General features: G+C 35.4%; 1 protein-coding gene across 5 annotated transcripts in view; it reads right to left on the reverse strand.

The window, feature by feature from the left end:
• Positions 1-27,617, reverse strand: part of TEX2 (testis expressed 2) — a 166,914-nt gene that overhangs the window by 113,749 nt on the left and 25,548 nt on the right. For 4 of the 5 annotated variants that reach the window (XM_074224486.1, XM_074224483.1, XM_074224482.1 and 1 more), the window contains exon 2: positions 1,420-3,062. In XM_074224486.1, the coding sequence (XP_074080587.1) occupies positions 1,420-3,024 (1,605 nt within the window). In that variant the 5' untranslated portion in view covers positions 3,025-3,062. Of the gene's footprint in view, positions 1-1,419; positions 3,063-4,827; positions 5,198-27,617 lie in introns of those variants that run through there. The other variant, XM_074224484.1, reaches the window with a different exon arrangement.

The raw sequence follows: 27,617 nt of genomic DNA on the forward strand, positions 1-27,617 counted from the left end.
CATTCCAGTCAGCACCCTAGTTCAGACTCAAATCACCTTTCTTTTTTTAATTTATTTTTTAATTTTACAATTTTTCCCCTAATCTCACTTCCCTTCCCCCCACCTTCCACAGAAAGCAATGTCAGTTTTTACATTGTTCCCATGCTATACATTGATCTAAATTGATTGTATTGAGAGAGAAATCATATCAGATCACCTTTTAACTATATTGTAAGAATTCCCTATTCCGTCTTCCTTCCTTAAGTTCCTCCTTCCTCCAATCTATCTTCCACATTGCTGCCAAAATGATTTCTTTTTTTCTCATTAAAATTTTTCTTATTATTACAAACCTGACAAGCATGAAACATGAACAATTTTCTATACAAAGAACAGAAAACTATCACCTGGTAATATGTAATTTTATATTCTGTATTTTTGGCACCTGTCACAAAAGAAGTACTTAAATCAATACTTATTGACTATCTTTGCCAAACCTTTTATTTCCTTCAATGCCTAGGCACACAGTAGGAACATGAATTTTTGTGAACTGAATTAGGCAGCGCAGGATGATAAAAAAGAGCAATGAATGCAGCCAAAAGTCCCGAGTTCAACTGCTAGCTCTAAGTGACACAGAGCAAGTCATTAAATCTCTATAGGATCATTTTCCTCATCTGTAAATAAGGAGATTGAACTAGTTAATCTCTATAATCTCTTCCAGCTCTTGACCTATAATCCTATGGATTGCTTCACAGCAGCATCTATTTATGGTTTACAGGGTAGAATTCCAAGTATATCAATATTTAGTGCCAAAACTGTACACACTATGACTTTTGGGCCTCTAGGAAGTTTACATGAAAAACCTGTTTATAGGTTGTAGGACCTTCCAGAAAGACTTCTAACTAAGTTGGGTAAAATCACTAATAAAAGTTTCCTAAATCTAAAAGTGCCAGAGCCACCAGTGACTAACCAAAAGTTCCCAGGTGAGTGACAAAGTATGACTCTGAGCAAGGCCATTCAGACACTTAGGACTACACTGTTTCCACCTAAAAATATTGAGTCAACTTTGTGGTGTCACTTGTTTAACTCAAGGATAAGATTAAAACACTCACAAGAGTGTCTTTAAAGGTCTAAGGTTTAAAGGAACAATCTTGTTTCATTTCTCAACCAAGTTCCATAAGTACTGATGCCCTTTTTACTTTCTTCTTTAGGTAATGGTTAAAGAAATAATCACATAGTGCAAAAACTGACACTTAAGATAGACTGTAGAGTTTACAAAAGTATATTACATAAGATGTCTTCCAACATGTTGGGGTTAACACACTTGTCTTCTCTCCAGAGCTCATTGGAACACTACAACTTTAAATAATGCTCACCTGTCTCAAGGATGCTGGAATCACAATCACTTGCTTCTTAAGTAAAAGATCAGTTAAGAATTCTCACCTTCAGAATTTCCGGTTCTTTGATATCCAGAGATTCTGTATTCCAGTGTTTTAGACTTGTGTGTAACCTGTGATATTTATGAGTACTTGGTGGTGTAAAAAACCAAATCACACAGACTGCAATCATAAATCCAAGGCCAAATCCCAAACAGAGTCCACTCACATAATTAGGGAGAGGGAGGATAAGGTAAGCATAGACCAACAAAATAAGGAAGTACAGTGTCTTCATTGGTAGTTTAGGCTGCTGCATGTACAAGTTCATTTCACGTTCACTGTCAAGTGCAGTATTATTTTCCTCAAGCATCCTTGGCTTAAGAGAAATGTCTACAGGCTTATCAATTTTATTTTCTTCTTCGGCATCCAAGTCAAAGTCCTCAGAATACAGCTCACAAAACTCTTCATCTTCTTTGCTCACTAAGGCAGACAAAGAACATTTTTCAAGTACCGAGGAGGCAGTCTTTGTACTTGCATCTCTGACACTGCTGACTTGAGAGCCCTGCAGTTCCCCGTCCCTTACCAATTCTTCAGAGGGCTTAGGGTACTCACTCTTACTGACATTAGAGTCACTTCCATCACAATCACCCTCCCAGTCACATTCCTCTTCTTTAATGCTGTAGTTGTTATTGCTTTCCAAATGGCCATTCAAGTTGGAAAGATTGGAGAGCTCTGAAGCACTTGAAGATAAGGCTTTGGGCCTGTGGCTACTACTTTCCTCCCCAATAATTTTGCTAAGGAGCTGAAAAGGCTCATAGATGACTTCAGAAAGGCGCCGTTTAGTATCTTCAATTTTAGCTTCCATTTCGGGCACTTTAAAAAATGATCTAGTATCCGAGGGAGAAGTCAGTGGGGAAGAAGGAGCCGTCTTGGAATCTCCCCCTGTGTTTCGTGGCTGAGTAAATTGTTTGAAGAGGTGTAAATTCAGTTTGGAGTCAGGTGGTTTAGAGGATAGAGTGTCCAGCTCCTGCTTGGAAGTATCTGTGGACAGAGACTTGACTAGAGTTTTCATCAAGTGCCGGTGCCTGGGAGGCTGTGGGGATTCTTTTGGCTCCACTTCTGTTGAGAGGGACTTGACAAGGCTCATGAAAGGTTTTGCACTCGAAAGGGTGGAGGAAGAGGCACTGGATGACAAGATAGGAGACTTGGAAGGAGAGGACAATGGAGAGGAGGAACTGGTTTTCTGCTCTGATAGAGATGACACACTGGGTGAGCTCACTATGGGACCTGATGGAGAAGATGCTGGAGATAGAGAGGATTCCAATGATTTTATAGCATTCTCAGCAGCAGGCAAAATGGGAGGAGGGGAAGACACAGACTGTACAACTGCCATAACAGGTGAGGTAGCAGGGCCAGAAAAGTCATGTTGCCCACGTTCAAAGAACAAGTCTTCCTTGGCTTCAAGAGCAGTTACAATGCTTTGGTCATCAAATTCTTCATCAGGAGGGTCCCTGAACTCCTCCTCCTCCTCTTTCTCCTCCTTCCCAGATGCTGAAAAGTGAATGGTGATGGTATCTCGTGAAAGTGACCTTTGGACCTGCACTTTGGGAGTTGATGATGGTTTTGGCATATCATTAGTTTTCTCTGCATGGCTACTATTCAGACTTGTCATTGCCGTCTATGCTGACTGCTCTTACGCAGCTTCAAGCTCTGTGAAAAAAAAAATTAGGAGAAACAAATCAAAAGGCAAATTTCTCATAAAGAGTCACTGACATTTAAAGATACAAACCACTCAGAAAGTTCATTTTAAAATGGTGATTATACTTTTACTTTGACAAACATTCACTGTTTTTTAATTCCATGAATTTGTTTGGTGAAAATTAAATCACTAAGTATTTTCCTATCAGTCAAGTGAAATACCATTATGAACTTCACCATCCTCATTTTTGCCTCAACAGCTGAACTTTGTTTATATTAGTAATTCCATTTTTCAGAGTTTAGTATACTAGCAAACTACAAAAATCCAACTGGACAAAATGATGTCATGAAGAATCTTGAAATGATATTTCACCAAGTGGTTTTCTAGTTAAAGGAACTAACCAGACTCAGGAAGCTATTACCTCACATGAACTTTTCAAAGTGATATTTATAATCATGTCTTTCATTTCTAAATGCTTATAAAATCTTGTCATAAAACAAGAACTAGAAAAAAGTTTCTGAGTATGTGATGATTTCATGTAATCATGGATTTATTTTTTTTAACATGCTAGTTAAGAAGCCTGCTTCAGCAGGCATAAATAGCACATGGATCCATGTCCTAGAGAGAACTAAGGCAAAATCAAATGAGTTTAAAATTTGACAAATAAAGAACACAGAAATTATGGTACCACAGCTATTCAACCACCTGACTAGTACCCTAGTTCCCAAAATGTGCTCATTAATACTGTGAGTGAGACAAGAGGAAGCAGCTTCAGTGTTGCATGGAAAAGAAAACTGTAGCTAGTCACAGGACCTGGATTTGAATTCATTCTCCTATTTACTTGTGTGACCTTAGGCAAATGACTTTACCTATTTGCATCTATTTCTTCAACAATAAAGTGAATGGCTTGGATCAGAAGGCTCCTGAGGTCCCTTACAAAGTCAAATCTTATAACAATTTTAAGATGCTTGCTTCTAGGAACTTACAATGTTATTATGGATATAAAACATACACCACATGCAAATTTGTAAACAGACCTAAGTAGTAACACACACACACACACACACACACACACACACACACACACACACAAACAAAATCAGGACAGCTAAATGGCACAGTGGATAGAGCACAGGCCCTGGGGTCAGGAGGACCTGAGTTCAAATTTGACCTCAGACACTTACACACCCTCTCTCTCTCTCTCTCTCTATATATATATATATACACACACACACACACACACACACATACACACACACACACACATACATATATATATATATATATATATATACTATAATACTAAGCTATGTGACCTTGGGTAAGTCACTTAACCCCACTACCTTGCAAAAATCCAAGAAAAAAAACCAACCCCATTATAAGGCATTCTGTAGCATCATTCAACTCTATCAATAATAAATGAAAAGCTTCAGTGCCAAATGACTGTCTAAGTAAGAAATGTCCTAGGAACACAGATATGAGAGTGGGTTGAGATGCTCAGAGAAAGCCCACGAAGGGACTTGAGCAACTTGAGATAGGCAATCAAGAATGTTGGACAGCAAAGGGCAACAAAAATGTGCATACCCTTTGATCCAGCAATACCACTATTGAGTCTAAGGGTAAAAATGTCACTTGTACAAAAATATTCATAGCAACCCTGTTTGTGGTGGCAAAGAATTAGAAATCAAGTAAATGTCCTTCAGTTGGGGAATGGCAGAAAAACATTGTATACCCTAACAGCAACATGAGGGTGACGATCAACCTTGATGGACTTACTTGCTCATTCCATCAGTGCAACAATCAGGGACAATTTGGTGCTGTCTGTAATGGAGAAAACCATCTGTATCCAGAGAAAGAACTGTGGAGTTTGAAAAAAGACCATGGACTATTACCTTTAATTTAGAAAAAAAATGATATCTCATTGTCTGATCTTGCTATCTTTTATACTTTGTTTCTTCCTTAAGAATATGATTTCTCGGGACAGCTAGGTGGCGCAGTGGATAGCCCTGGAGTCAGGAGTACCTGAGTTCAAATCCCACCTCAGACACTTAATAATTACCTAGCTGTGTGGCCTTGGGCAAGCTACATAACCCCATTTGCCTTGCAAAATCCTTAAAAAAAAAGAATATGATTTCTCTCTCATCACATTCAATTTGGATCAATGTCTATACCATGGAAACAATGTACTGGCAAATTGCTTTCTAGGGGGGTGGGGGGTGGGGGAGGGAAGTAAGATTAGGGGAAAAATTGTAAAACTCAAAATAAATAAAATCTTAAAAAAAAAAAGAATGTTGGGCAGAATTTGTAAGAGCAAATAAGTCCAAGGAAGGCACGGGAAAAGTGTGAATGAGGCAGATATTCAAAAGGCAGTAAAAAGACCAGACTGGGTAGAAAACAGTTTGTGCTCCAAAGTAGTAGGAATTGAGTCTGGTGGTATCACATAGTTAGTTTAGAGACTTTGTAGTGTTATTCAAATTGTTTTTCAGAATGGCAAGATTGATGCATAGCTCTTACCAATATTCAGAGTCAATGCTTAATAAGTGCTTGTTAATGGATTGATCATTAGCCTTAGTAGTGTCCTCACATCCACCACCTATCATTTTTGTCTTTTGTCATCTTTACCAATATGAATGGTATGAGATAAAATCTTAGAACTAATATAATTTGTGTTTCTTTTATTGGTGTTGGCAAAGCATTCTTTCCTATGGCTATGAATAGCTACTTGTTTACTTTAATCTTGTAACTACTGATCCACTGAAGAGTGATTCTTCTTCATATATATATAGTTTTTTATCAATTCCCTATATATTTTGGATAATCAAACTTTTTTCAGAGATATTTGTTGCAATGATTTCTAATTTTCTTTCTCTTTCTCTTTGAGGTCTAGCTACAATGATCTGATTCATGTAAAAGCAATTCAATTTTAGGTTACAAACCCAGAAATGATCCTTGAGTGACTATACTTATTTTTTTCTAAAAGTAATCTTTTAGTAGTCTGAATGGTATGATACTGAAAAAGTAAATTAATATAAGTAGTACTGTCATTGTTATCTTACTAGCTTAGCCTACATATGTGAAGATCTATTTTTATTTGTGTAAAGAATGTTTTTAATGGTGTTTATATATTGCCTGTGTATTTCTTGGACAACTAGAAACTCTAGAATTTTTTATTTTCTGTAGTTACTATAAAATAGAATTTCTCTTTCTGCTGGATTAGTAATTACAGAAATACTAATGATTTATGTGGGTTTTATTTTGTATACTAATGTTTAAGAATTGTTTCAATTGGTTTTTAGTTGATTCTCTAGGGTTCCCTAAGTAAAACATCTTATCATCTGTTAAAAATTAATTTTATTTCTTTTGTCTATGCCTATTCCCTCAATTTTTTGGTCTTACTGCTACAGTTAGCAATTCTAACAATATTTTAAATAATAATGATGAGAATTGATATCCCTATTTTTTACCCATGAATTTATTAGAAAGGTCTCCAGTTTACCCATGACATATAATGTTGGTTCTTGGTTTAAAGCCATTTGGTGTTGGCTACCACTCATCATAGTTAATAAAGATCCACTTAAGTATTATTGTTCTGTAAAAAATCATTGATGGGTGGACTTCAGAAAAGTCTAGAAAGATCTAGATGAACTCATGCTGAGAAAAGTGAGCAAAACCAGGAGAACATTGTACATAGTAACAGCATCATTATGTAATGATCAACTATGATAGATTTAAATCTCCTTAGCAGTACAATGAGCAAAGACAATTCTAAAGGACTTGTGATGGAAAATACCATCCACATGTAGAGAAAGAACTATGGAGTCTAAATGTAGACCAAAGCATACTATTTTCAGTTTTTAAAGTTTGTTTTATATTGTTTTTTTCCTCTCATGATCTTTTCCCTCTTTTGCTCTGATATTTCTTTGATAATATGACTAATAAGGAAATATGTTTCAAAAGAAGTATACATGTAAAAGCTATATCAGATTACTCAATATCAAAGGGAAGGAAGCAAGGAGGGATGGAGAGAAAAATGTGGAAATCAAAATTTTACAAAAAAATGAAAATTGAAAATTACCTTTGCACTTGGTTGAAAAATATATTTATATTAAAAATAAAAAAGAAAGATCCATTTATTTCTATATTTCCTATGCCTATACTTTCTGGTGTTTTTATTAGGAATGAATGTTGAATATTGCCAAAAGTTTTTTTCTGCATCTATTAACCATAATCATATGATTTTGTTGTTTTTGTTATTAAAATGGTCAATTATGTATATTTTATTAACACTGAACCAGTCTTGTATTCCAATCTAGTTTTAGTACATAATCTTCCTGAAATGTTGCAGTACTCTCGCTAATATTCTATTTTGTGTTTGCATCAATACTCATTAGGGATATTAGTCTGTGGATTTCTTTCTGTTTTGACTCTCCTAAATTGAACATAAAGACCTTATTTGTATCATAGAAGGAATTTGATAAGACTTGTTTTCTCATTTTTTTAATTTCATGTAATTTTGAAATTAAATATTATTTAAATGTTTGATATAATTCTCTTATAAAATCTGTCTGGTTCTGGAGTTTTTTCTTTGAAAGTTCATTTATGGCAAGTTCAATTTATTTTTCTAAGATTGGGTTAAATCACCTATTTCTTGTCCTTTTAATCTTTTAATCTGGGCAGTTTAGATTCTTAAATATTTATCCATTTCATTCAGACTATTAGTTTTATTGGCATATAAAACTAAGCAAAACAATTTCTAATAGTTTCTTTTATTTCTGTGTCATTGGCTGAGTTCATTTTTTTTTTGGACACTGGTAATTTGGCTTTTTTTTTAAAATTTAAATCCAATTGGCTAATGGTTAACCTATTGTGCTTTTTTTAAAGCCAACTCCTAATTTTATTTATTGTCAAGGTTTTTTTTTTTTTGCTTTAACTTTTGTTAATTTCTTGGGGGGGGTTAATTTGTTCATTTCCTGGGTTGAATTTTGGGTATCATTATTACATTTTTTTTTTGGTTGCACAACCAATTCATTAATCTCCTTTTAAAGAAAATTTTTAGATATATGTTTTTCCTTAGGGACTGCTTTAGTTGCCTCTCAAAAATTTGATATAAATTATTGTCATTGTTTCTATGATTTGTTATGACCAACTGATATAGTTTTTTTCAGTGTTTATTTTTTTCTATAAGTAATATAAACTGTGCACGCTTTGTATAGAGTATATGAACATGTAAACTGAATTGTATCTAGAGGGTTTACAGAGTATTTAACTTTTGATAATAAAGACATGAAGTTTTCTGTTAAGAAAGATTAAATTAGTAATTATCTAAGAACAGACTAGTAAAATGTTTATCAGGTAATTAATTTACAACTATGAAATTTTTAAGTCAATAATTGAGGCTATTAAGCATCAAAGTCTGTAAGGCTTACATTTATTTATTTATTTGTTTGTTTATTTTGCTATACTTTAAATAGAAAATAATTATTCATATGGATAACAACTGTTCTAGCATTTTCATGATCCTTGAGTCTATTTTATACTTTTGCGATATATAAACAAGTCATGAGTAGGGACCTATGGGAAAGGTGTTGTGATAATCAATAAAAGCAGTATAAATGTTATGCCATTCTCAGGTTTGTTTAGTATTATCAAATTAATTAGTTCATCTTTATACCTGAAACTTTAAGCACATCTTTTTTGCTCCTCAGCCAGAATATCGTTTTATCAAGTCTACAATTATTTGGTTGGATTTTTTTTAAGATATACAAGCTGTGAATGCTTTGTTTAAAATAAATAATCATAAATGTTTTCTATCTGCAGAGGAGTCACTGATATTCTCTTTTGGTAATCTATATGTGGTGCTTTCTGTTGAAAAAAGATGGGCTCTGCTTATATGCACCAAAATATTTATAATGAAACTTTTTTATGATAGCAAAAAATTGGAAATAAAGTCCACTGGGGGAATGATTAGGCAAATTGTCATACATTAATGTAATGGACTTTAACTATGCTATAAGAAATGATACATGTGGGCAGCTAGATGGTGCAGCAGACAGAGCACGAGCCCTGGAGTCAGGAGGACCTGAGTTCAAATTCAAACTCAAGACACTTAAAATAGCCTAGCTGTGGTGACCTTGGGCAAGTCACTTAACCCCATTGCCTTAAAATAAAATTTAAAAATTTTTTAAAAGAAATGATTTATATGATGAACATGAAAAGCATGGAAAGATCTACATGAACTGATGCTAACTGATGACTGAAGTAAACAGGGCAAAGAAAACAACATATATATTAACTTCAACAATGTAAATGGACAAAACAAGCACCCCCCAAAAAATGAAAAATGACTGTAACAAAATTACATAGACTGTTTGGTACAAATCAAGAGATATAAGAGGATATCCCTAACTACCTCTTCATGGATATGAGAGGTCCACTTATATATTGCATTTTTCAGACTTTTTCAATGTCTTGATCAGTTGTGCTGATTTCTACACCCCTCTTTAAAATATTATTTGTTATTTGGGATGGCTCTCTAAGTGTGAAGGGTGACATATAAATTTATAATGTGGGATCACTGATAGGGGATGCCTAAACAACCATAGTACACAAATAAATATAAATATTTAATGTTGTAAGAAATTATGAAGCATGGAAAGATTCTGAACTGATATAGAATTAAGCAGAGTCAAGAAAATAATATATGCTATGACAAGAATGTATATGCAAAGAATCACAAAATAAAAAGTGAAAGCTGCAAAATTACAAAGAACTAGCAAGGTTCCAAAAGAGATAGAAGATATTCCCTCTCCATTCCTTTGCAGACATAAGAGGGTCACAGACATGGTACCCTATGCATATTTTCAGACTTTTTTTTATACATAGATCAGTTTCACTGATAATTTTCTTTTTCTTTTTTTTAATATTATTTGTTACATGGAATGATTCTCTAAGAGACATTTTGGTGATCAATAAAATTTATTTAAAAAGGAAAGATACGATCAGTATTATATTTGAGAGGAGGCTGGTAAAATGCTCTGTTTGTATAGACTACGACTATGAAACATTTGTGCCAATAATTTCAGGTGTTGATTGGCCCTGTTTTACAATTCCAATTTTACAATTATTTGATATTATCATTATTACTGCTTCAATAAAGTACCCCAGTAGGCCATGATACATATCAGCCATTTCTGCAAGGCCTAAAGATAGATCTCAGAAAAGTAAAACTTTGTTCAGAGTTTTATATTCCAACTCCTGAAAAGCAGAGGTATTAAAAAGCAAGCTCCCTTCTTGTAATGCACATGCCAGTGTGCATTACATGGACTAGAGCCCAGCCACACTGACTACACTGAGCTAAGACCTCCCAAGAGGCAGTGAGAACACTTAGTGTAGTCCTAGGGGACTAAAAGGACACAAGTGCATGTCTACTTGGATGACAAAAAAAAAAGTAGACCTATAGCAAAAGAGGGGGGTAATTCACAGCATTATTTTAACTTTATCCCACAAAAGCCTATAATTAAATCAATGTAGATGTTAGTGTAACAACCATCTGTGATAAGATAAGAAGTAATCAATTTACATACAGTTGAGTTTCACAAAGAACTAGCTGAAAACATCTAAAAACTGTAGTTGCTCTTACATCAAAAGGAAGATGGAGGGCCAGTCAACATTGTCTGTCACACCTGGGAGCCACTGGACCCCCCAAAATTAAAAAACAGCTGGAAGGCTAAAAGATATAGTATTTCATGAGGATCCCTTTTTTTATTCCTTCCAAAATTTAGTACTCATACTCAAAAAAAAGCCAAGATATCTTGTTTGAAAATGTGCATTTTTGGTAGTATTTCTCATCTTAGAGCACATTAAATCTTTTTTTTTTTTAGGTTTTTGCAAGGCAAATGGGGTTAAGTGGCTTGCCCAAGGCCACACAGCTAGGTAATTATTAAGTGTCTGAGGCAGATTTGAACTCAGATACTCCTGACTCTAGGGCCGGTCCTCTATCCACAGCGCCACCTAGCTGCCCCTTCTTCATTTACTAAAAAAGGCAAGAGAGTTGGCCTAGATTGGTGATACTCATTCTTTTCAAAAGCAGCATCTTTCATTTTAAGAAAATTCCAATGGAATCCTTATAGTAAAATATTTTAACGTAATTATTTTGAGAAGCATATCATATTTTTTACATTTTGGCAACTAGGTGTTGTAGTGGATAGTGTTAGGCCTGGAAAGAACTTTAAAAGCCACCAAGTCTAATACCCTTGTTTTACAAATGAGGAAACTGAGGCACAGAAGAGATTAAATGACTTGTTTGTTAACATGTGTTTGAGGTAAGATTTGAGCTAAGAGTATTCTGACTCCAAGTCTAGTCTTTTATCCACTACTCCATGATATTTCTCTTCTTACACCAGTATTTTCAACCCTCCTTATCTGGTTAAGACTATTGTCTTACTAGGTGTAAAAGGAGGAGATGATTATAGTAATCTGCTGTTTGACAAACCCAAAGAGTCTGGCCATTGGGATAAAAACTCCCTCTTTGATAAAAATTGCTGGGATAATTGGAAGTTAGTATGGAAGAAACTTAGATTAGACCAACACCTCACACCCTTTACCAAGATAAGATCCAAATGGTTACAGGACAGACATAAAAAACAATACTATAAGCAAATTAGAAGATCAAGGACTAGTCTACCTTGTCAGATCTATGGAAAGGGGAACAATTTATGACTAAGGAAGAGTTGGAGAACATCACCAAAAACCAATTAGATGATTTCGATTACATTGAATTAAAAAGCTTTTGCACAGATAAAACCAATGTAACCAAGATCAAAAGAAATGTAGTAAACTGGGAAACAATCTTTACAACTAATGATTCTGACAAAGGACTCATTTCTAAAATATACAGAGAACTGAGTCATATTTTTAAAACAAAAAGCCATTCCCCAATTGACAAATGGTCAAAGGATATGCAAAGGCAATTTACAGATGAGATCAAAGTAATCCATAGCCATATGAAAAAATGCTCTAAATCATTATTAGAGAAATGCAAATTAAAGCTTCTCTGAGGTACCACCTCACACCTCTCAGACTGGCCAGTATGACCAGGAAGGATAATGATCATTGTTGGAAGGGATGTGGGAAATCTGGGACACTATTACACTGTTGGTGGAGCTGTGAACTCATGCAACCCTTCTGGAGAGCTATTTGGAACTATGCCCAAAAGGGCAACAAAATTTGACCCAGCAATACCACTACTGGGTCTATACCCTGAAGAGATGAGGAAAAAGGGTAAAAACATTACTTGTACAAAAATATTTACAGCAGCCCTGTTTGTGGTGGCAAAGAATTGGAAATCCAGTAAATGTCCTTCAATTGGGGAATGGCTTAGTAAACTGTGGTATATGTATGTCATGGAACACTATTGTTTTATTAGAAACCAGGAGGGACAGGATTTCAGGGAAACCTGGAGGGATTTGCATGAACTGATGCTGAGTGAGATGAGCAGAACCAGAAAAATGCTGTACACCCTAACAGCAACATGGGAGTGATGTTCAACCTTGAAGGACTTGCTCATTCCATCAGTGCAACAATCCGGAACAATTTTGGGCTGTCTGCAAAGGAGAATACCATCTGTATCCAGATAAGGAGCTGTGGAGTTTGAACAAAGTGCAAGGACTATTCCCTTTAATTTAGAAAAAAAAAAGATAGCTTATTGTCTGATCTTGTACCTCTTAGATTTCTCTTCTCTTTAAGGATATGATTTCTCTCTCATCACACCCAATTTGTATCAAGGTACAACATGGAAACAAAGTAAAGACTGACAGAGTGCTTTCTGTGGGGGGGGGAAAGCAAGATTGGGGGAAATTGTAAAACTCAAATAATATCTTTAATAAAAATAAATTTAAATTAAAAAACAACAAAAAAAGAATAAAAAAACAAAACAAAACAAAAAAAAGACTATTGTCTTAGGTTAGGTTCATGAGATGCTTGCTTCTCCAAACCTTTTCCTCCATATCTGGATATTCTAGCACATCCCATTTTGGGCAAACATGAAGTTTCTTTCTTCTTCATTAATTTCTATTCCCTACTGTATTCCTTTATTTCACCCTTGAAAAAAAGTGGAATTCTGAAGGGGTCCTTGATTCTTTTCGCCTACCAGCTTGTAAGCATTTCAGCATTATTTAGCAGCTTCCAACTAATCCAGATTATTCGCCTTTCTAGGTTTCTCCTGTACTTACATTTCAGAGATTTTGTCCAACTCTCCTCTTTTCATAAGGAATGTTTAAAAGTCTTCTACTTCATTAACGAACCATTTTCTCCCATATTCAGTTTTACTACATTACATTTTTTGAGTTCTATTTTCTGCCTTTTGATATATTGCATTCCAAGATTTTCTCTCATTTAAAGGAGTTCCAAAAAATAATTTGGGGAAATATTAAAAACAATTCTAATATAGTTTCTACAAATCTTTAATAAGTAAACAACTATCAATACTAAAATTACAAAGTCTTTTTCTTTCCAGAATTTCTTAGGGTGTTTCTTTATGCTACATTCAGTATGGGGGGATATCCATTAAAAACAACTGTTTAAAAGACTTACACATAAGAAAATTAAATCTAGTTTTTTTAGGTGAATTCCTTTAATTTTTCTTTTAAGTCAAAGGATTGAGTTCTTGTCATTGAAAAAAATGTCACTAAGAAAAGACAAGTGAAATACCCTCTCCCCTTTGATTCTATATTTTTTTTAAAAAAGAGAAAACATCTAAATAACACAAGATTCAGAATTTTGGGGTAATCACTGTGCTACTATTTAACTTTTTGCCTAGCTGCCTATATACACTGATATGGAAAAAGCTTCTGCTGTCCTGGACAGTCTAAATTTAAAGCTAGAAGAATCACAACTGCCACTTTTAACAGACAGTTTGCTGCCCAGAGGAGGAAGGTAGGAAAAATGTGTAGCTAGCTTATAAATCTGCAGGTAATTGGAAAAATAAAATATCAGAATCTTTAAAAGAATTGGATATGCAAAAAGCTCCCATCAGGTTAATGATAAGAGCTTATTCAGAAAAGAAGGCTTGGTCCTGACTGCCTAAGCTGCTTCATGGTCTTGGTTAGTTCTGATCATTGCTCCTTGGTATCTGGGCTTTTACATTCCGGCTTTAATTTTTTTCTTTGACTTGGCAGCACTGGATTTTGGCTATGACATTTCATGGCTCTTTTCAACGTGGGATTCAATCAAGGGTTAGTTCTGTCGTCTCCTATGTTCTGGACAGCTAGGGCCTAGAGATGACACTGGTCTCAGGCCTTTTGCAGGGACCCCCTACATGTACTTCAGGTTACTGAACTGACCCTGTCTACCTATGTCCCTCTGAGTGCTCCAAGGTAGGCACTTTCCTCTATCTCCTTGGTTAGGGGACTATGTGTGTTGCCTTTTCTCCCCTAAAACTCCTGCAACAGGTAAGTGTTAGTTCCTCCAATTACTGAATTCTGTCTTATCACTACCTTGTCTTCCCTCTTCACATACCTGTGAGATGAAGGTCAGGATCAATTCCGCTGGCACATCTAAGCTTGGAAAACCCCATAAGAATGAATGCTGTGCATTCTAAGCACTTCAGTCTTCTGGCCATTTGCCATGACTAATACTGGCTTCTGCTTCTCCTGTGGTGCTCCTTCTCTGAGAGCCTGAGGTCTTCTGACTACCGTCTTGGTGTTATCCTGAACTAGCTAGAAGACCTCACTGCAGTTTCTTTGCTGTTATCGGTGCCCACCCATTACCCTTTCAAATTTGAATGGGGAAAGCTGGGCTCCCTGTACCCTTCATGTTGCCAACTTAATTTGTAGACTTCTCAGTGCTCAACTGTCACTTTGTTACTTCAATATGTTGCTGTCTCATTTTTGGAGTTTGTTTTTTTATCTAGATTTGACCCTTCAGTCAAAACTTTTCAATTTATTTGAATAAATGAAATCTTTGATTTTGGCATTCTCAAAGGTCTTGGGTCACCAGATGAGAACTTTGTAAAATCGTGTGTCCCTTATCTTCTTTAAATGTATATTACCAGTTAAAAATTCCTGTTTTCCAGCTTATTTCTTCCCTACAAGCAGCATAATGTACTGGATAAAATCCTGAACTTAGACTCAGAAAGACAAGTAGACTCAAATTGTACATTAGGAATTTAAAAACTGGATAATCCTGTGATTATGTCATGTAAACTGTCAGTTTCTTTTTCAAGAGCACTTACCTCATAAGGTTCTTTTGAAGATCAAGTGACAAAAAATATATGATACCTTGTAAACTTTCAAGTAACATGTAAAAATATCAGTTGCTATTACTATTTTTTTGGACCAGACATAGGATTTCATTGGTATAAGAAAAGAGATCAGCACCTACTCTGCCACTAATAGTTCTAACAAGTTTCAAGAAACAAGGAGGGGTGGGGGCAGCTAGGAATAATTACCTAGCTGTGTGGCCTTGGGCAAGCCACTTAACCCCCATTGCCTTGCAAAAAAACAAACCAAAAAAGAAACAATGAGGGGTTAAGTGACTTGCCTAAGGTCACCCAGTCACCATAGAGAGGCAGGATTTGAACCCAGATCTCCCTGACTCTAAGACTAGCTCTCTGTCTATAATACTAGCTTCAATAATAATCACTCCTAAAATTTTTACACAAAGTCCTGTCCCATAGACCATTTAAGACAAGCTGGATGACTTAAAGAACTGTCACCCCAGGAAGCCCTATCACTTGCCTTTTTCCAGGCTGTTGGACTTCTTTACTCATGGGAATCAGCAACTTCATTCCTTCTGATGAGTTGTAAGACCACCAGGTTTTACCATCTACACTATAAGATTGCACCCTAAGTTCCCTAGGCATTACCACTTACCCAGTCTCTCTTTTGCCATCTAAACTATCTATGTAATCTAAGGTCCTTTCACTGTCCTTTCTTTGTGGTTCTGTTTCCAACAATTACAGCATGAGCTCCTTGTGAGTAAGAACTGCCTCTGTTCTATTTATATCTCCAGCAGTAAAACACTTAATAAATGTTTTTTCATTGTCAGTCTCACTGCTTTTAAGTGACACTTTCATTCCAAGGCTATCCTTATCAAAAATGTTCTTCCTAGCTGGAGTTTTATCTGATAAATGGTATATACAGAACATATCTTTAATGTTTTTTTTTTGAAGAAAGGAATGAAATTACTCTGAAATTTTGGGGGGTTTGCTTGGTTTTTTAAAAGATTTTTTTGCTTACTACACTGACTCTTTTGCATCATGCTTTGTAAACCCAAAGGTATCATTCCAATTATTGACCTCAACAAAACCAAATTTAGAAAAAGATATTCTGGGTTGCTTTTTCCCAGTACTGCAGGATATATGAAAAGAATAACTATAATCTTCTAAGTTTCTCTTTAAAATCTCTAAATTTTTAATTATTTCCATATTAATCTTATTAAGTGTACTTCCTTTCATTTGAAAGGTAAAGGACTATACAAAGAGCAGAAAGTTGTCTACACTATCCAGTAGTCACTGCTCAATGCAACAAATGAGTTAAGAGGATGGCACAAGTGGATGTATACGGTGATCACTCTGATACAAAGAGTATCACAGAAATTCATCTTATGATCAAAACAGTAAAACTATCTTAGTTGAATAAATCATTTTAAATGAAATAATTGCATCTAGCCAAATCTTAAGTGAAATGTATTTCAAAGTACTAGTTAAGGTCTTTTAAAGTCACATGTTGATTAAAAACCATTCATGAAGTATCAGCTATAATCCCTGCTTCTTGGGAGGCTGAGGCTGATGGATCCTTTGAGCAGAAGCAGTAGGGTTAAACCCAATCAAGTATCTGTCTCCATGAGGTCTGCACCTATATAGGATTCCCCCAGGGAACCCTGAGGCCAGCAAGTTGTCCAAGAAAGGGTTGAAGTGGCCTGAGGCAGAAGGCAATACATCCAAGATTCTGTTTTAATCAGTGAGATTGGCTCATGAGCCTTGGCAAAATAAAAAGACCAAGTCAGAAAAACTAAAGGAAAACTACTAATCAATGAAGAGTTTCTGTTGAGGATAGGTCACTTATAATGACAATGTAAAATGCAAAGTTTATTACTTGCTACCTAAATGCAATGTCACTTAGCAAATAGTCAATGAAAAAGGCCACAGTCCTCTAAAGGCTGACAAAATAGCACAGAGTTCAAGAGAGCATTCATCTAATTTTAAAAATGAAATTAGGCTTTTGTAAAAGTAGCAGCTATGTGTTCAATTCACCTGCTCTTTGAGAGCCAGGACTATTTCCTTTTTGTCTTTATAGCCACAGCACTTGACACAAAACTGGCATGTAGCACGCCCTCCCTTAATTCTTGTCTATTATCTGCTTAACCTTCATCTATGGAATTTTTTTCTGCAAAATTTCACTATAATCTATGCCTATGACAGCAATTAAAATGGGATTTTTGAAATACACAGTATTTTTACAGCATATTTATCTTCTTTAATTATGTTTTACTAAGCTAATGTGAAGATCAGTATATATTCTTCAGCACATACCAATTATCTAACAAGGGAAATAATTCAATAGAAAATCAAACTTACCTAAGACTTTTAGATTTTACAAGGCAATGGGGTTAAGTGGCTTGCTCAAGGCCACACGACTAGGTAATTATTAAGTGTCTGAGGCCAGATTTGAACTCAGGTACTTCTGATTCCAAGGCCAGTGCTCTATCCACTGCGCCACCTAGTCGCCCCTACCTAGGACTTTTAGAACCACTACAGTACATCCATACGCATATACCCAGAAGCTTACTATATAATGTATGCTGTATTTAATATCCATAGTGCTGACTGGTCATTAATTTTAGATGAATTTCACAGCAAGTTTTCAGTAATTACCAGCAGCTTGCATTACTAGCTCATGAGATCCCTGTAGCAATTAAAAGATCCAGTTACTTAAGCAAAGCCTCTCAGATCACATGTCTCCTATAGAGCCATGCCGATGCAGCCAACCTGCCAGAAAAGGTTCTTCAGTGAAGTCCAGGGAGTTTTCCACTTCAGTTGTCCTCTGAGCTTCACAATGCTTACTACGCAGCACATATAAAATGAAAAATGCCCTCAGTCTGAACCTTTCCAAAAAATCATACAAAGTTGAGAAGCAAAAGCCCCTAGACCATACAATTTTTATTTTTAAATAATTTAAGATCTTTAAATAATAACAATCAATTAAGTTGTTATAAATATTTGTTCATTAGAGTTGGTTTTCTAAAATTGTAAATAGTTATCAGTATTACTTCTTACCTAGATCTACTTCAAGGGGAAGGGATAAGAGATAGTAATAATTCTAATAGTAGTCAAGAACTGGAAAAGAAAATAGGTGACAATCAACTGAGAGATAGCTAAGCAAACTTTGGTATGTAAATATAATGGGATGTTACTGTAAGAAATAATGAAAAAGGATTACCACAAGAGAAAGCATAGGAAATCTTTCATTAATTAATGCAAAGTGAAGAAAGCAGAACCAGGAAAGAAATGTATACAATGATTATAAAAAATGTAAAGAACAACAACAAAAAATTGAAATTGAATGTTGTGAAATTATTAATGCCTAAACTTGGACCCAGAGAAGAGGGATGACATCCCTCCTTTCTTTGCAGATGTGGTTAGCTGTCCTGAACTGTTTTTCTTTTCTCTTCTGTTATAAGGGATGGTGCTGTGGGAGAGGAATAAAGCTGGAGTAAAATAAAAAATAAAAATAATAATAAAAATAAAAAAATAAAATAAAAAACATCTCAAAAATTTAAGAAAAATCTAATACATAAGACCATTTGCTCCCTTCCAAATTATATGTATCTTGGCATCTCTTTTTGACTGTAGACTAGAGTCAGAATTGTAATTAGAAAATTTTATGCCTGGGAAAATTCAATTGAGCAAAGATTAGAGGACAGGGCATGCAGCAATACCAAGGGCAATCCAAACATGTACAGTGGACCAGCATATACAGCCTTCAGTCCTGAAAGAAGGAAGAGGGGTCCCAAGTGAAGGGCATCACTATAGGATCACTAAACCAGTAAAGAGATGGGCTTGAGGAAGATAAGAGGGCGGCATAAGAAGAAAGGGCAAGCTCTACCCTTAACCCTTCAAAGAAATATGCATCCCCAGAGCCCTGAGCTAACTATACCTTAGAGAAGGACATATATGCATATATGATATGTTTCCTTGCATATATATGCATATATATATGATGTTTCCTTGTTAATGCTTCCTACCTAAACTATGACATGCAATTTGATGGGGAATTCCTAAGAATTAGTCCCTGAGTACTTACACACTGGACCCCAAACTAAACAGGAAGTAGAAAGTGGAATGGACTATATTTGGGAACCCATTGTTATTCCATGATTTCTGATGCTATAAAAATTCATCTTTTTAACAGCACTATTCTACCTATGATGCTAAACAGATTCTAATCATGGAACATTTCTATCTTTATATAATAAGTCCTCAAAATTTTAACTATGCTTTAAATTTTATAAAGCATTTTCCTCGCAACTTCTGACTGGTGAGGTTAATATAGTTCAAAAATTAATATTTACATTTTATGGGAAAGAAACAGACACTCCCAAATCTAAAGTAATTTGCTCAGGATCACACAACTAATAAATACTGGAGTTATTTCTTGACTAGTGTTCTTTCCATTATATAATAAAACCAGTTTTCCAAAGGGCAAAGAAAAGGGCAACCTAAGTAAGTAGGTAACCCTAAAGTGAATTATGAGCAAAGACTTACTCAGGAAATAGGAAATCAAGCTATTCTCAAGAACATGTAGAGTCAGAAAAGGAGATGGGCCAGTCATATAGTGATGGATATTAAGTGATGGAAGATGGGATATATGTACAGTTGTCCACAAAGCATCAGAACCAGAGGAAGACCTCCACAACAAGGACTAGATTCCTCATAAAGGACTTCAGAAAGTGTGTACAACAGTGATCCAGGGTGAAAAAGAAGGGATAGGAGTTCAATCTACACCGATGAAAGGAGTGACCCTATCAGTAGTGTGCAAATGGTCACACAACTGAGTGTCAAAAACAGGGTTTGAAACTAAATTTTCTTGACTCTAAGTTCTTCAATCTATTCACCAGGACTTTGCTTCAAAAATATAAATTCCTACAAAGTAAATGGATCACTGAAACTACAATCCCAGCAATCCAACTTCCAATTCCTAGGAAAGCAGAGATGTAAATGATCAACAGCACAATAAACACACAAACTATGGGGATGAGGAATAGAGAGTTATAAACGAAGAGAAAGCAAAAGGAAAACAAATAAACTAGAAGACAATAGGTTCAAAGTTGATGCCTAGGAAGAGATCTTTTCATGTGGCACAGTGAGGGAAATAGATGGGGGATGGGAATTTTCACAAATAAGTACAAAATAGGGCTGAACTATATGTATGATACCTGGTACCATAAAGAGTCTTTTTCTTAGAAATAGGAAAAACAGAGAATTCACATGGGTTCATTCATCTATGTTCCCAAATAATCTAACCTGGGGTTAAACAAAGTAGAAGAGAGATAGACACACTGAGTTGGATGCATGTTATATATGCAATACTGGATAGTGTGGGTATAATTTATACTGGCTAATCCTCATACTAAAATAAAGTAATTCATGGGGCAGCTAGGTGGCACAGTGGATAAGTGCACCAGTCCTGGAGTCAGGAGTACCTGAGTGCAAATCCTACCTCAGACACTTAATAATTACCTAGCTGTGTGGCCTTGGGCAAGCCACTTAACCCCATTGCCTTGCAAAAACCTAAAAAAAATAAAATAAAACAAAGTAATTCTTGTTTATACTCTACAGAACAATTGGATGAAAATGTGAAGGCATAACTGAAGCAAAGCTATGGTCTTAAGGTTAAACCCTAACCCTCTCTGATTCTGAGCTGGCAGTAGCCACTGACTGACCAATGATAACCTTACTAAGTACTGACTTGGTTTCCTCACTCAGTCCCTCAGAGTAATGAAAAGTCACGGCACAGTTTTGGGCTATTTTATGAGATATTTTTGCAGAAGGAACACAAATGGGCAGAAGAGAATGTGAAGCCATGATCTAACAAAACACAAAACTAAATACAATGAAATCTTCAATAGATATCAATTTTCTAGAGATATCAGCAAATAACTGGAATCTTCAAAAACAAACTGTTGGGGCAGTAAATGTAAAATGATAAAAAAGAAAACAATAAAAAGAAAAAAACTATCCAATAACAAAGCATCCAAAAATAAGTGATACACTTATAAATATAGCTTTCAACCTGAACTAATCAAAGTATGAGGTGACCTAGGTTCTAAAAGACTATGTTGATAGAGTTCAACTCTGGCAGGTTCAAAAAAAGTTATGAGTCTGGTCCTGGCAACAAACAGTCTCTTTTCAAGGACAAGATTTGCTAGACACAAAGCAATTCATCACCCAAAGGCTGATCACTTGGAAATGAATTCTTTGATCATAAAAATCAGTGAAACAAAAAGATAAAATGGCTTGCAGTTCTGTGGTCGTGTGGCAAAGTGATGCTGGCAAGGTAGTGGGAAAGGATCAGACAGAGTACAAAGAATAACAAAGTTTTAGACTTTATAAATATTAACTTGACTGCTGACACTATAGATATGAGATTTTTATCTAATGATCAATGAGTGAAGGATGAATAATGAATCATACAGGTAATTATCACTACTAAACAAATTCAGAAGATAAAAGGAAATTGATGTATAACCAGAAAAAAAAGATGAAGTAAAAAACAATACACCTGCCAATGATAACCATGCCATATCAAGAGAATACAAAGGAAGTCCCAGTACATCGGACACCCCTTGTGGTGAACTTACAGAAAGACATGGACAAGAATTGCCCAGGATGGGTGGCAGCAATAAGCTGCAATCTGCATTGTTGGAGGGACTACCAACATCAACAAGATCACAGATCCAATGGAAAACTGGAGTTTTATGAAAATAAATCTTTTTTTCATATCTCCTGATCAGAAAAAGAACAGTCTAATTTAATATTTCATATTTGGAACCTACATTATTTAATACTCTGCAAGAATTATTAAACTATAAAATTTGTAAAATCTAATAAATATAAAATGTATTCCACTATACAGCCTTTTCAAAGACATTTTCTAAAAGAGATTTCTGGATGGAAAAGAATATAACTTAAAAGACTCATGATAAAGATCATGACCAGTTCAGATCTGCCCATCTGTACCAAAGAATTCATTATATAGAGTCAAACCATACCATCCTTTCTTATCCACAGGGGAAAAAGAAGTTATGGTCATTTGAATAATTAATTGAAAAATTAATTCATTTTGAAAGTAATGCTTTACAAGCCTATTATTATGCTTCAGAAATTTTTTATATAATAATCATGACAGCTGAAGTATGTGTATTTACATGCATGCACAAACACACATCAGTTTTTACCACCTTTAATCAAGAATAAACAAAGTGTGATACTTCATATCTGGAATTCTAGCTCCTAGGGAGACTGGAATTGTCAGATCTCTTAAACTCAGAAATTCTGAGCTGCAGTGAGATAAGCTTTCTGGAATAAACTAAGTCTTAATACAGTGAGTCTTCTAAGAACAGAAGTACACTAAGATGCTTGTAAGGATTCAGACCAGGATTTGGTTGGAAATAAGGCAGGTCAAAGTTTTCAAGCTGAATAGGGTGGTAATCAGCCAGTTGGATCAAGACAGGTTTAAAAAATCTTTGATATTTCAATAGGCAAATATAATTTGCTTTGTCTATTCATTCAAAGGGCAGCTGAGTGGTGCAATGGATAGAGTTCTGGGTCTGGAGTCAGGAAGATTCATCTTTGGGAGTTCAAAGCTGACCTCAAACATTTGCTGGCTCTATGACCCTGGGCAAGTCACTTAACTGTTTACCTCAGTTTCCTCATCTGTCAAATACAAAAGGAAATAGCAAACCACTCCAACATCTTTGCCAAAAAAAAAACCCAAATAGGGTTACAAAAAGTCAGATGTGACTAAACAACAACAAAATGTATTCAAAATCTAAGATGATTCTAAATATAAAAAGTAAAGGCAATTTTTTAAAAGATGAAATTCTCAAACATCTTGACCTCTGCAAAAAAAGGCATCTTAATCCTCCTTTCAGTTTCAACTTTTCCTTAATTCATCTCCCCAGCAAGAAGCAATCTCTCATTTCACTTTTCCACCTCTCCTGTGAATTCTTCATGCCCTATTTTGTATCATAGCTATTTGAGCTAAGAGGTATCAAATTCCATCTAAGGTACTTACTGGCAGTATGACACCATATGGACAAATCAACTTCAACTCTCTTACTATTTTATCACATGAACAATGAGAATTCTACTACCCATTTCATAGAATAGTTGATGAGGCTCAAATAAGATAATATGTGTATACAGTCAGTCAGTCAATTAACAAGTATTTATAAAGTTCTCACTATAAGCCAGGCATTGAGAAACAAAGGAAGTTAAAATCAGTGCTTTACAAACTTTTTTCAGTTAATAATATTGTCTTCCTATTTTAGCCCACTCAAGACTAGAGGTTCTTAATCTGTATATGTATATATAGAGAGAGGCCCAGCCTTCTAAGAATAATGACATTAAATGCATAAAATAAAATGCATAAGATTATAAAGGAAATAAATTATACTGAAATGCTTATGAAAATATTTTTAATAAACAAATTCATGGAGTCCAGGTTAAGAATCCTTGTACTAGTCTGAAAGTTCCTGAGAGAAGTTATTGCATCCTTTGTGAATATTCAACAGCATGCTTGACACTTACAATAAATGCTCCATTTATTTTCCCCCTTTTCTTATAAGTGTAACCTTTTTAGGACTTACAGTGACCTTTGGGTAAGTCATTTAATCTCCTTGAGGGTCAGTATGTTCATTTGTAAAATAAGGGTGTCAGACTTGCTTTCAAATGTTGAGGCCCCATCTATCTTGAGGTCTATAATCTTTAATCTAGGAAGACAATTAAAATTAAAGATGAGGCTTTTTCAAAAATCTCCTGAACAATAGGGTTGGTGGTCAAAAAGTAGTGATCATGATATTTTCCCTGCCCAATCTGGTTGCACTTTTTTTTAAGGTTATTGCAAGACAAATGGGGTTAAGTGGCTTGCCCAAGGCCACACAGCTAGGTAATTATTAAGTGTCTGAGGCTGGATTTGAACCCAGGTACTCCTGACTCCAGGGCCGGTGCTTTATCCACTATGCCACCTAGCTGCCCATGGTTGCACTTTTCTAAGAACTCTGAATAATGACAACAAAACCAACACATTCCAAACTGACAGGATCATGATGCAAGAAAACAAGCTATTTAAATGCAGATCAAAGCTTACTGTCTTCAAGTTTTAAAAGTTGTCATGTCATTTTTTTCCTAAGTTTTTTCTTTCATTTAGATTTGGTTTTTCTTTAATGATATGATTAATATGGACCTATGTTTAACATGGTTATACATTAGATTGCTTTCTATCGGAGGGAAGGGGGAGAAAAATACAAAACTCAAAACCTTGCCAAAAAAAAAAAAATGATTGTTAGGGGCAGCTAGGTGGTGCAGTGGGTAGAGTACCGGCCCTGGAATCAGGAGTACCTAAGTCCAAATCCAGCCTCAGACACTTAATAATTAACTAGCTGTGCGACCTTGGGCAAGTCACTTAAACCCAGTGCCTTGTTAAAAAAAAAATGATTGTTGAAAACTACCATTACATATAGTTGAAAAAAAAATTAAATACTTAAATTTTTTAAAACATCTTTAAAAAAAAGATAACCACCTACCATAAAAAATTTAGTTCTGACCTAGAGGATTTAACTTTTAGACACAGTAAGTCTCCCTTGGCTTTTAAAAATAACTAATTTGAACAAATCACAACCTCTGCTTAGGCTTCTTCTACTTGCTGCATTCATATAGGAATACTATCACCTGAGATTATTTATATTTATTTTTTTAGGTTCAGCATAGGGTATTGGCAAGAGTGTTGAACTGGGGAGTCAGAAAAGAAAGACTTAAGTTCAAATCCCAGCTCAGACACAAGCTGTGTAACTGGAAAAATCAGTTAACTCTCTATTGAGGATGATGATAATAGCAGCTGTGCCACAGAGTAGTTGTGAGGATTAACCAATCAATAATCAATTGCTAATTACTCTGCAAGCATTGTGTTAGACACCCAGGTTGCAAAGACAAAAATGAAACAGTCCCTTACCTCAAAAAAACTTAAATTCTAAATTCAGGGAAAACAAATAAGTAGCTACAAAACATTTACAAAGTAAAAAAATAAGGTTATAGAGTGATGTGAAGGGAGAAAATAGTAGCCAGCACTACTCAGTATCCCCCTTCCAAGTCAGGAAAGATATCAAAGTAGGAGAGCTTTGAAGAAAGTAAAGCATTTAACAAGGTAAAAATGGGAGAAAGTGAAGAAAGGGTGTATTCCAAGTGTGGAGCACAGCCTATGAAAGATCAAAGAGGGAGAAGATAGAAGATCAAGTGTAAAGGAAAACAAAAAATGTCAATTTGGCTAGATTTTCCAGGAATTTATTAAAGTGTAATAAATTGGAAAAGGTAGCTGGAATTAAATTATGAAGGGATTTAAATTGCCCCAGAAGCAACAGGGTGTCATGATCCTTTTATTAGAAGAAGGGAATAGCTTGGTCAAACCCATGTCTTAGATATATTTAGAATGGATAGAATGAGAAAGATAGACACTTGAAGCAGGAAGAACAATGAAAAGGCTCCTAAAGTAGGCTCTGTGAGAAGATGGATGATACAGACATAAAAACGATAAGACTCAACAGTCGATTGGAAATGGCAAGGAAAATTCAGGGGAATAAGGAGCTAAGTATGACTAAGGATACAAAAACCTGAGTAACAAAAAATGTGGTGGTGATCTTGACAGAAATAGGAATATCAGAAAAAGGCATGGAAGAGAAGCTAATAAATTTTGTTTTGGAAATGTCATTTGTCAGTAGCACTTCAAACTGAAAGAACTAATAGAGAGTTGATGATAAGGAATAGGAGTTTGAAGAGATTAGGCTAGGTAGATATAGAAATGACAATCATCTACATAGAGATAACTGAATCATGAGTGCTAAAGAGTATATAGAGAAGGAAATGTAAGACAGAGCAAAAAAAAAGCAAATATTTATAAAGCATGTAATATTTAATACATTAATCCTTAAAGAGTTTTTACACAATGAACTGAGGTCCAGAGGTGAAGTAACTTGCCCAAGATCACGTAACAATATGAATAGGTCCCCTGACTACAAATTCAGAACTCTTTTCCACTATACCACATTTACTTTCTTTTTCTAAGACTCTATTATGTCAATTATCAAAAATCATGAATTAATGCTTTCTTCCATGGTCCATTAGCCAATGTAACATATTTAGCTCAATTACATCTCAGAAGCACGAAATTAGTTTGGTTTTCAATTAAATAACAGTTTTTAAGCTCAAATAACATTCAATGAAGTATGGGACTCTAAAGACAAATAAAACAGTTCCTGTCCCAACAGGGTAGGGAATGAACATAGCATGAATATAGACTAACAACTGGGAGTGGGTGAGATAATCAGGGAAGGGTTTGTCTAGAGGTGGCCCCTGAGGTGAGTTCTGGAAAAACCTAGGGCTTTTAAAAGAATCAGGTCAGAAAAAAAGCATTCTGGGCATTAACTCAAAAAAAATGTGCATAGGGGCGGCTAGGTGGCGTAGTGGATAAAGCACCGGCCTTGGAGTCAGGAGTACCTGGGTTCAAATCCGGTCTCAGACACTTAGTAATTACCTAGCTGTGTGGCCTTGGGCAAGCCACTTAATCCCATTTGCCTTGCAAAAACCTAAAAAAAAAATGTGCATAAGTGATTTTTCCCCCAGATGTTTATAAACTATCCTTCTACTCCAGTGATCTCCACTCTCAAATCGGTTTGGGTAAGAATGTCACAGAAATCAGATCCCTCAAGAGTTTTCCTTTGTAATTTTTGACATAACAGACATAGTATGAGTCCAGTGGGAAATCAAGTAAAGATGATGTAACATTTAAATAGATTTCAATGTGTCCTTTAACTTTTTGTACTTTTTATACTTAAATGGGACCTGGGCTCATCCACATAGAAAGATTTCCCTCCATCAGTGCAACCCATCTTTAACATTCTCATCCTGAATGAGTCTCTTTAGCCATTTTCTCCTTAAACCCTCCACAGGAAAACCAACTGGGTGAACTGAGGCTCTTCCTTTATTTCTTGACACACTGTGCTCACCAATGGACTAGTCAGGTTGTTACCCCTTACTCATCTTTCTCATACATTTCTCTAGGTAATATTTCATCCTACCTGTGCTTAATTTTTCATCAGTAAATAAACTGTAGGCACCTCAAACCCAACAGGAGCCTCTCCAGTGCTATTCCAGAGAAGATAAGAGGGAATAGGATCAAGAGTCTATGTAGTGAGCTGGCCTTGGCAAGGAGAAGGCTCACTTCTGTATCAAAACCTGGGGTAAGAAGGAGGGATAAAAGATGAGAGGAAGATTAAGACAAATGGCCTTGATTTTC

Source organism: Macrotis lagotis, chromosome 2 (assembly GCF_037893015.1).
Source record: "Macrotis lagotis isolate mMagLag1 chromosome 2, bilby.v1.9.chrom.fasta, whole genome shotgun sequence".
In the NCBI taxonomy this organism is placed as follows: Eukaryota; Metazoa; Chordata; class Mammalia; order Peramelemorphia; family Peramelidae; genus Macrotis; species Macrotis lagotis.